General features: G+C 53.8%; 1 protein-coding gene across 1 annotated transcript; it reads left to right on the plus strand.

Annotated features, from left to right (window-relative positions):
* The first annotated feature begins 3,837 nt into the window (after window positions 1–3,837).
* Window positions 3,838–10,545, plus strand: LOC104627593 (LIX1-like protein). The gene is made up of 8 exons (XM_010295913.1): window positions 3,838–3,889; window positions 4,340–4,503; window positions 5,535–5,675; window positions 6,412–6,507; window positions 8,166–8,243; window positions 8,423–8,643; window positions 9,868–9,915; window positions 10,491–10,545. Exons 1-8 carry the CDS (start codon window positions 3,838–3,840, stop codon window positions 10,543–10,545), a joined length of 855 nt encoding a protein of 284 aa, XP_010294215.1.
* Window positions 10,546–11,021: the final 476 nt, after the last annotated feature.

An 11,021-nucleotide genomic window follows, 5' to 3' on the forward strand; every position in this document is an offset into this window, starting at 1 on the left:
GAAAGAAGGCCAGGTTAGTGGTGGGCAGGTGTATAGGTGACCATGAAGGCAGGTGTAAGAGCTGGAGCTGGGCAGACGATTCCCTAGCTTGTGGGTCAAAGCTGAGGAGGTTTCCTACTCATCCTGTGCCTGTAACAGGTAAACGTGTGTTAAAGTTAAAGTGGAGCCTTTTTTTTTTTTTTTAATTTTTTTTTTAGCTGTTTTTTACTTTTTTAAGAAGGAGGATGCTTCTTGTGCGGTAGCGATTTAGTCCTCTGTACATAATTCCTTTACTTCAACTTGACGTCAGGACAAAAAAAAGCTCCTTTCTTTCAACGAAGGCAGCAGCGAAGAGGGCTCCGCCGGGAGATCCTTGGCCGTTCGCGGTGGCCGCCGCTTTCCTGGGATCCCCCTCAGTTCCGTGTTCTGCACGGCTGCACCTTGTCGATGGAAAAACCCCGTGGCTGGGAGGAGAGATCAGCTCTGCAGGCTGCTGGTGCTGGAGGAGGCTGTCGCGGGGGTGTTAAGTGCTCTACCACGCTCCGGCGCCACGGGGCTCCAAGTATTGCATCAGAGGCGCCCGGTCGTGCGACAGCCCCCGGAGGAGGCTCAGATCTGGGTTGCTTCTACGCTCCTTTGTATTTAAAAAAGAAAAAAGAAGTACAGAAGCAAGGGGAAAAAAAAAGAAGGTTAAAGCACATATTTTACTGGCCCTGTGATGGAAAGAATCTTCCACCCCACCCGAAAGGAGACACTTTGCAACTATTTTGAGTTCCCGACTTCTTCCGGCTACGGCAGCAGGTCCAACGGAGGCGGTCGTAGGCTTCCAAAATGGTGAGTGCTTGGCAGTCAGCGCCACCGGAGCGCAGAGGGACCGCTGCTCGTCTGGCTCCGGAGGAGCTCAACGCCATGTGGAATCACTTACCCTTCTGTATTTAATATGCAAGTCAGATGTGCTATCGTATACGCAACGCCGGGATACGGGGTTGCGCTCCAAAGCAATAAACAGATAGGCCTGATGGTCAGAGCAGGCTCTGCTTTGTGTCTCCCGGCTTCTCTTCGGCTTTTCTCGGAGTGGCAGATGCAAAGGGTAAGCCCCTGACAGGAGCTGCCCCGTGTGGGTCAAGCTGCGCTCTGTAAGCCTGCGGCTCTCCCCTACGCGGATGGGTGACAAAGCTTTTCTAGAAGAGCAACATTTGCAGTTCCTGCCCTCAGAAACGCAAACGAAGATACAAAACTGGTCGACTGACACCCGTAGTAAGAGTCACCGCGTTTTGAGCCGGTAGGGAGACTTGTTGGACTTGCAGGCACTTAAAAGAGCTTTCTCTACGCGTTGGGTTTCCCGCTAAGCACGACCTGATGTGCGGTGCAAAGAACACCTCACTTCTTCAGCATCTTTACCTGCCTTCAAACCATCCGGTCGTTTTTCTCCCTGCCCTCTCCCCCCGCCCGAGCACTGCGTTGTGTTCCGTGCTCCGTACGGGATCCAGATCCGTCAGGGTGCAGAAGCTGCCGCTGCTTTCTCGAGGGCCGTCCTCTCACACGCGTGAGACGTGCCGGAATTTGAGATGCTTTCTGTAAATGAAAGCGAACTCCGTGCCTCCTGCTTCTTCCCCCCACGTCGCTCTTTTGTGATTTAGTGGGACGAGGGGCGAGCATGAGCAAGGCTGAGTATCATCGGTCCAGAGCAAATCCGGACTAAGATTTTGCTTCGGATTCGGTGCGCAGCCAGCGTTTCCCTGCTAAGCAGGACCTGTGCGGCGTCGTAGCTGGAGCCGTGCCGAGGAGAGGGCAGATGGGCAGGTCTCTGTTCGCAGCGGCGCGGTTCGTTCTCCGGCCCTACAAAAGCATATTGTTCCGAGGCGTTTGTAGAGTTTCAGTTAGGTATTTTACTCCCTCGTCTCCTAAAACCATCCTGCCTGCGGCAGCTGCAAGCATTGAATCCGGTCTGGGAAGAAAACCTCTTTTGGATGCTTCTCAGCTGTCTGACCTATTGCTCCCGTCGCTAACGACGTACCCAGCCGGCGCCTGGCATAGAGGAACCCTTGTCTTGGGCTGAGAACACAAATCCGTGCCCGTGCACGCGTTGCACGGCGTTTCCTCGTTAACCTGCTTTTAACGCCGGTTTCTCAGGCTTCCCTAAATTAATCCAAACTATAATTTCTCTGACTTTTCAGAGTAATTCCCTGTGTCGTGAGAATTTGCGTGGCCTGATGTAGCTGGGTTTTCTCTGCAGTTTCTTGTGTGGTCGCCGCTGCGAAGTCCCAATTGCCCCGTGCCGAACGGTCCCTGAAGCCGTTATTGAATCGGGCATTGTCTCCCCAAATCCGTGGGGGATTACGTGCATGCCTTATGCTGTCCCCAGGCAGGGAGTCTGCCTGGATGGATGGGAATTCTCTGGCTATTGGTGCACCGGAGAGCTGGCAGGGAACCGTGCATTGTTTGTACGGCTTTTTGTCAGTCTTCAGCGGAAAATCGCCCCCGTCTTGCATGTTTCATCAAAAAAACCCTGACCCCCAATTAAACTTTGAAGATAATCCAAAGCGACGGCTTTATGAACAAATGCCCCGAAAAGCCTGTGGTTGAAAGAGGAAGAAAACGCTTAGTGAGGAGCTACTGTGCTAGGGACTCCTCGCCCGGCTTGGTCTTACGGAAAGCGATAAGTAAAAGGCTGAAGCTCGCGCTCTTCCTGCAAGCCTGAAGGAGGGCTTTAGGCTGAAGACCTAAACCTTCGCAACGCTGCGTGGGCAACCGAAAAGCTGGGCCGGGGTGGCTTGCGACGGGCTCGGCAGCGAGCGTTGGCGCGTGGCCTCCGGTTCGCCTCCCTTTTCTGTCTTCCTCCCCTCCCTTTTCTGTCTTCCCCCGGGAGACCGCGCGGACGGCAGCCTCGTCTCGCTCGCTGCTCGCCGCGCCGTGTACGGCTCCTCCCAGGAGAGCTTGCCTGGGGACTTGGGGGTATTCTCCTTTTGCTGAAAACGGGGATTTTGGGGTGGAGTCCTTTTAACAGCTCTTGCATGAGCGAGGGGTTGCTGTAATTCTGCTTTTTGCAGGTCGCCTGGCTTCGGAGCGATTGCTGAGGCTCAGAAGGCTCAGGTTAGAAGTGCCGGGGAGGAGCTGAGGGCAGGCTTTTCCTACGGCCGTCTGTCAGGCTCTTCAGCACAGAAGGAAGCTTAGAGCGAATTCGGTGGGACTCGGGGTATTAGACGCTACGAGGTTCGTTTTTCTTGCCCGAACTGACAAAATAAAGAGCGAGTGGACTTAGAACACCTCAAAGAAAGTCCCCGTGACGCTGAGGATTCAAAGACGAGGAGAGCGACAAGACAGCTGGCTCGTGGCAGCAAACGCCTCTAGTTCTTGCGTGTGTATTAAAATAAGAATTTAATCTCGTGGCTTTGGGCTACGAGCGGCCGCGAGGGCTGTGTGCGCTGGCTGGCTGCGCGCGGCGTGGACTGGCCGCCAGGTTGTTAAAGCTGGGTAGGTGCTTAAACCCCACGTAGTAAATTTGGTGCTGCGGAAAAAGTGCCGCCTTCAAAACGGCTTTTCCTGAGACTGCTGTAATTACCAAGGTCAAGGAGGGCTGACGTTTTTGGCTCTGGTTTCCTAACTGGGATGGAAAAAGCACTTACTGTAACAAAGCTAATCCTGGTTTTATCCCGCGATTCACCACTCGGTTATACATCCTCCCGTCCCAAATGGCACAAACGAGGTTCTCCGGCGAGAACCACGCTCCTCTGCGCTGTTACACGCTCTCTCTGTGGCAGGTAAATACACCCAAATCACAGGGAGTTCTGCCAAACGTCTCAGCTGAGTAGCTTTGTGCCTCAGGCCTCCGTCGTGTTGTTTTGTGCTAGGTACGCGATGTTCAGCCCAAAAGCGGATGCTTTCCGCGGCTCTGACGGCGCACGTGCAAGTCAGCTGCTTTATTTTTATCTTAAATGTAAGAATGTCAACACTGAGGATCAGGTGAGCAAACCTGCTGAGCCTGTTGGCAGCCCTCCTAACGGGGGAAAAACGCCCCGCTGCCTTCGGAAAGTCTCTTCGGAAAGCTTTGCCCCCGAGTTCATCGGAACGAGAAGAGCTTTTCTCCGTGGGGAGCTTTGTTTCATGGCTCGGTGGTTCTCCTTAGGTTCCTCTTGCTGCGTTTGCATCGACGTCGTGTGCCTACGGCTCCCCTTGAAGCCGACGGTTTTTAGTCGAGGTGTAACCGAGCTCCCTGGGTAGGGCCCCGCTTGCGTAGGCGGGAGCGCGCCAACATTTATGCCGTTCTGTCTCGGTGCGGCCGCTCCTGACGGGCGATACCCGAGGAAACCCAGGCGCTTGTTTTCCGTCTCTGAACTCGATTCTATTTCTGCCTCCGCAGTGAACGTCGTGGAGGCCCTTCAGGAGTTCTGGCAGATGAAGCAGTCGCGTGGAGCTGATCTGAAGAACGGAGCCCTCGTGGTGTACGAGATGGTCCCCTCCAACAGCCCCCCGTACGTCTGCTACGTCACCTTGCCGGGAGGGAGCTGCTTCGGCAGTTTCCAGGTACGATCGCTCTCCGACGCGGTCTAACTCGGGTGCCGCGAGGATCTCGCCCCACCAGAACGAGCGCTCAGATACCCTCCTGCGCTGGGCACGGCGTTAACGTCTTCCTGCCGGCTGGAAGCACGAGGATGACGTGGGTCTGACTGTAACCCTCTTTAACTGTTCCTAACTGCCTCTAAAACCCCACCCGACTTCGGTGCGGGAAGGTTGGCTGTACGCTGTACCTCGCGGTAGGTACAGTCACTACACGTGACTGACTCGGACCGTGGCAGTGCCGCGGTGAGGCACGCGGCGCCCGAGAAGACTGTCAGGTTGGTTTTGACGCTTCGTTCTCCTTCCCAGGATGAAGCGGCAGGATGTATTTACAGGACGCAGCATGGACAAACTGGTAGAGTGATATTTCCTTGCGAGGGCTCTGGATTTGACCCAGAGCCTCTTCTCAAGGGGCCAAAAGACTCTAGAAATCAAATCGTCACACTGGATCGATAGTTTCTCCCCTCTTTCTCTTTAAATGGAAGATGTCCAACCCAAATACCTCACCCGAAAGATTAAGGTCCAAAAATCACAACGGGTCCTGACAGCATTTCGGATTCCTTTGCTGCCATGGCTTTAGGCGGTTACTCTCTGGTCTTGGTTTGCAGAACGTATCCAAAAGAAACAGCTCTAGCAGCTACACGGTCTGCCCGTCCCGAACGGCAGTCCTTGCGCCGAAGAGTAATTTGGTTACGTTTTGGTTTTAAGCTAATTGGTTTTGTTGACTATCTGATCGGCGGCGCTTCCTGATGCAGATACTATGTGCTGAGTTCAGCTGCCTGCCTAATTTTTGTGTTTAGCATGGTTGGGATAGCTGCGGTTTAAAACTAGCTCCTAATGATTTCAGGATGTCTGAGAGCACGACTTTCCAAAACTACACAACGCTGCCGCCTAATTCCCGCTTCGTGTGTCGGGGAGGAGAAGTGCAGAGCGTGGGGCCAAAGGCATCGCGGCCGTCTCGCTGCCTTTCTGTCCTGACGGTGTTTGTCTCTCCTCAGTTCTGTCCCACCAAGGCTGAAGCCCGCAGGAGTGCTGCGAAGATTGCGCTAATGAACTCGGTCTTTAACGAGCATCCCTCCCGGAGGATCACGGATGAGTTCATCGAGAAGAGTGTTTCGGAGGCCCTGGCGTCGTTCAACGTAAGGCTTTCCAGTGCCCAGAGGGCTGCAGTTGATGGGGACGGATTGACCGGGGAAAAACCTCAAATCGGGGGAATTTGCAGTTTTCTTTTACATCTGGAACTCTTTACGGCAGGTTTTTTTTCAGGGCCCTCGGAGTATTAAAACTCTAATTCTCGTTCTGCTGCTTCCCCTCCCACAGAGCCTCACACCCTTCTCGCGTTTGATCGTGCTGCCCTCAGATCAGGCGGGGTACGATAATGAGACTGATGTGGGTCCGTGTGGCCCTTCTCTGGCCGGGTTGTCACCTTGGCCAGCTTCCTTTAAACCAAACGTTTTCCAGAAATGTTAGTTTCTGGCGGCGGGAGCTTTGCATTCCCCTTTTACTGCCCTAATTAGACCTTATCCTGGGGGCAGTTCTTTCCTGTGCCGTCACGTGGTGCTTGATGGTACCCCGGGTATTGCAAGAACTTCGAAACCGCCGCAATGGGCGGCAGAAAAACGTCCCCTTTCGAGGGGCATCGTCAAACGCGGGGCGGGCGCCGTTGCTGCGCGGGAGCTGGAGCGAGCGGCACGAGCGTTCGAGGCTGGACGGGACCGGCACGCTCGTCTGCCAGCTCGAGGCCGAGGTGCGTAAGGCTCCTCTTCAGTCGGACCTGGGATTATCCGAGGGGAGACGATGTCGCGGGAGTGGCAGGCGCCGGGTGACCCCGCTCGGTCGGGCACTGCAGCTCCGGTATGAAATGTCTCTTTGCAGGGCAATCGAGAGGAAGCTGATAATCCCAACACCGGGATCGGTGCTTTCCGCTTCATGCTGGAATCCAACAAGGGAAAATCAATGCTGGAGTTCCAGGTACTCGTTCACAATGTCCTTACGTGGTTCAAATGGTTGGTTTGATCGTTCACCTCCGTCTGTGGCACTTTACATTCAAAATAAAGGTGGGGCTTTCCTCTTGGAGCACAACCCAGGATTTGTGGCACTTTCAGGTGCTGGTATAGCAGCAAAATACTTGGAATGGGGCTTCTTTCTGTAAACGCTCTTTGATGTTTGCAGGGCTCAGTGTTGTGAAGGGATTTTGCCGCCTTCCGATCCGGTGTTTTCAGTGACGTAGTATTTCGTTACCTGGTGCCGGAGGTCCAGACGACACCTCCAGGTGCCTTAACTCATGGCATTAAGCGAGCGTTTCATTCGTGGGTTTTATCCCCTCCCTGTAAAATGGGAGAGGTCTCGCTTCCCTCAGGAAAGCTGGTGAAGATCTTTCATGCAAAGACATTTTGATTGTGGAGTTAGGAGTCTTGATAGCTGTCGTTACGTGCCCTCAAACCACAGCGTTATCCGAGCATTCTTCGTATCCTACCGAAATATGCGCAGCCTGTCTCTCATTACGACAAAACATCTGTGAAATGAGAAGTACAAACTGGTGAGGTACAAACTGGTGAGGGAGGCTGCTGTAGCACTTACCAGTTCCGGTTAATGGGGCAGGAGGGGCCCGTGCAGAACAGACGACCGAGAGCTGAGATTCCTCTGGGCTTTATTCCGGCCTTTCCGAGGAGACCGCTCCTACGAGCAGAGCGGAGCAGCCAGGTACACCAGGCTGTTCAGAGCACTCTGAATTCTGTGCGTTACTTTAGTCTTTGAGCGCGCTCCCCGGTGCCCAGCAGGACGTCTGTCCCCGCACGTGCAGAGACGTCATTACGCCGGTGCTTTGAGGTTCGCGGATCCTTTGAATTTAAACGTGGGCTTCAAAAGCGACTCGAAACGACTCTCGTGCAGACGAGTTGACTGCAAGCGCACTGGCTGGCGATGGATTTTTAGGAGAGGAGAAATTAGACCCAAACTCTGCTGCAGGCGGTGAAGCGGGGTTTGGATGCATCTCGGAGTGTCGCTGTGTTTGGGGTTCTTTGCTGTAGGCAAACTTTTCCCGAAGCCGACTTCTCGCCTGGCTCGATTCCCTTGAATGGAAATACTCAGTGGGCGGAAGACGGAAGTGTTTATATTAATGGACCTGTTTACACAGGGTGCCTCTGTCATGTGTATTCCTTAGGCTGTGTTTGTGTTTGGGAAGCCTAACTAGTCCCTGCAAGTTCACGAAGCAAAAGTTGGCGTGGCCTTGAGAGAGAAATGTTTGCTTGGAAAACGTTGCCTTGTCACCCGCTCCGGCTGGTGCTTTAGCTCGGAGCTTGCAAGATGCCAGAGTCCCGCTGGCAGAGTCCGGCGATCCCTGCGTCCTGGCTCCTGGCATGTTGGCGATGCCTTCCGCCTGCCCCGCCGCTGCGGTTTCCTTGTCTTTTTGATAAACCTTAACTCGCCAACGCTGGAATTCTTTTGTTCACGGACTCCAGAGCCGCGAACCCGCTCCGGGGTCCTTGCAGTGGCAAAGGACCGGGCGCGACGTCGCCAAGTCCTTCTCGGCTCCTTGTTCCCGTGGCCAGAAACTGGCTTGGCTGCTCGCGGCGCTGAACCCTCGTCCCCGCGCTGGCTCGCAGCCTGACCGCCCCTTGCCGTTGCAGGAGCTGATGACCGTCTTCCAGCTGTTGCATTGGAACGGCAGCCTCAAAGCCATGCGAGAGCGGCAGTGCTCCCGGCAGGTGAGTCGGGGCCGCGGGCGTCTCGGGCCGCGGCACTCTGGGCGTGCCGGGGTCGCTTACGACCTTCTCCTCGAGCTCCCTGAGCTGGCAAGGCAGCCAGACGCCGCTGAGCGAACTGCGTCCCGCGTGGCGACTTATCTTTCCTAAGCCCCCCTCCCGCATGTGTCCGTTACCACCAGGAGGTCCTGGCTCACTACTCCCACCGCGCTCTGGACGACGACATAAGGAACCAGATGGCCATGGACTGGGTGAACAGGGAGCAGAATAGCCCGGGAGCCCTTTCCAGAGAGCTGGCTTCCACGGAGAGAGAGCTGGACGAAGCCCGCCTGGCTGGGAAGGAGCTGCGTTTCCATAAGGAGAAGAAAGACATCCTGATGCTGGCCGCTGGCCAGCTGGGGAGCATGCACTCTTCCAACTGCTAGACTCGAGGCGTTCCGCTCCCCCAGGCCGCCTAACACCTCCGCGCCGGCGGGGGCCGTCCCCGGTCACGTAAAGCATGTAATGCCTCCTCCGGAGTCGTGGCCCGTTTGCACATTTTGAAAGGGGAAAAAAAAAAAAGAAAAAAAAAAGAAAAAAAAGAAGGAAAAAAGCTCCTGTACAGATTTTTAAACCTTTTAATACTTCCTTCTAGACCTACTCCTCAGCCTCCTATCTGCTAGAGAATTCCTTCAGTCCCTTTTTTTTTTTTTTTTTTTAAAGATGGCATTAAAAACGCAGCCTTTCAGTATTAACGTGGAGACCGCCGCTGTACGTTGGTACGCTGTGGTCGGCGGTATTCCATGAAACGGAGCCCTTCCACCAGGAAGCTTCTGTTCTGGGGAGCTGATGCATGTCACGCAGACCTGCCTCTTTTTTTTTTTTTTTTTCCTTCTGCTTGTGTAGTAGAGAGGGGGTGTCTATCAAAACTCCTTGATAAGCACACTAATTAAAAAACCCGACAAAACAAAGCAGCCGACGCGTTCTCGGTAACGTTGCAGCGCAAGCTGCACGAGGGAATACTCCCAAGCGCATCAAAGGGATTTAAAACTGGGATTTTGTTTTGGCCAGGCTTAAGTCTACAGAACTCCGGTTCCAAGCTCAGGCAGGCTTCGCAGTTACCCCTGCGCCCTATCTGCTCCTGCTCTGGCTTTTCACGCGTGGGCTAGGACGTGGCTCGCTCTCCGACAAAATAACGCACCTAACAACACCCCGCGGGGCACTTCAGGGATTGGACTTGGCAGTGTCGTTACTTGGCACCTCCTGCTCCGCTCCTTTTTGCTCCTCCTCGGAGTTTTTAGCGGGGTGGAGGTGCTGGAGGTGCGGGATGAAGCGGCCGGTTTATTTTGCTGGGAATGGAGCGTTGGAGCCGTTCGGCTTTCTCAGCCAAGCTGGGGAAGGTGCGAATTTTTGAAAATCTCGCAAGAAACGCGAGATGGACATGCTGTTCTCTCCAGAGCAGCTTCCAAACCAAATGTCAGACTTGGCCTTTCCAAGGAAGGTTTAAAAAGCCTTGCCAGAGTTTCGGAGCTCGCTGGCAGAAGCGGGGAAACCGCTCAGCTTCTCCCTGAAGAGCCTTGCCAACACAAGTCTCGGTTAACTAGAACGGCGTTTACGTCTTTGTTAACCAGAACTGTGCTTAATCCTTTGAACCGGAGCGCAGCTCCAGCCCCCAGCAGCAAAAGCTCAGCCTAAGGTTTGGCCTCAGCTCCACTTTGCTCCTGTCAGCCAGGCAAAGGGGTCTGGCCCCTCGCTGTGCCCTGCGCCCTCCGCCGCCCCCAGGGAGCCGTTCTCGGGGACAATTCTTAGGATTTCTGGCAGAGCGGAGGGCCGAGCAGCTCTTCAGGTCTGTTGTTCGTTCCTTCTAGTAGAACAAAACGTTCCTGAAACAAAAATCTCTATATGCACTATTTTTTTTTTTTTGTTAAATAATAGTTCCCTGTTCTCCGTATACGTATAAGCACTAAATCTATATGATGTTTAGAGCAAAATAAACGCCCTTTCTGACATTAAAGTGTTCCTCCAGCTCAAGTTCACAGTCAAGACAGCAGCGACTTGTTTAAGGCGATTCCCGTATCGCTTCCCACCTTTCCGGTACGCAGCCCAGCAGAGCCAGCAGCGCCTCAGCGGGAATATAAATCGGTATCAGGCTTCGGTTCTTCCCTCTGCAGCGCTGGAGCTTTCTCCGGTTCTTTTCCCCTGGGTAGAGGTACAAAGCCTTCGGGACCCCGTGATTTCCCACACCCCTCACGCCCTCTCCTCTCTCTGCAGCAGCCTCTCGCACAGCGTGTTTGGCCGTAGAGGCAGGCGGATATTCGAGCAATAGTCTTTCTTTTGACATGGAGATTTAAAAAATTGCGTTATCTGTAGGTATTCTAGTTTTGTATTCTCGTCCTAACAAACCTATTTTGTTTTTTGGTTTTTTTTTATATATATTTTTTTATATGCAGCCTCTTTACACAGCAGTATTAATGTTTAACGCGTTTATAAATGCGATCGTGAATGGTGTGGAGTGTGTCTCTCTCTTTCGTTGTTTTGTTTTTGTTTCTTTTACAGGCTGGCAATATCTAGACCTTGTATTTGGATTTAATCACTTGCTCTAGAAATAACGTCTCTCTACCGGCCCTTCCACACCTGCGTGTAGCGTTCCGTCGCGTGCAACGGTGATTTATCCGAGGGCCTGATCTCGCAAATTCGGGAATTCCTGAGAAACCTCGCAGCACCTTCGGTTTTCGTGCCCCGCCTGGTAGGACCCCCCCGGTGCTCTTGGCTTGTTCCGGCGCTGACGGGGGGGTTTGCACG

The sequence above is a fragment of the Phaethon lepturus genome, unplaced genomic scaffold (assembly GCF_000687285.1).
Source record: "Phaethon lepturus isolate BGI_N335 unplaced genomic scaffold, ASM68728v1 scaffold22080, whole genome shotgun sequence".
Lineage (NCBI taxonomy): Eukaryota > Metazoa > Chordata > Aves > Phaethontiformes > Phaethontidae > Phaethon > Phaethon lepturus.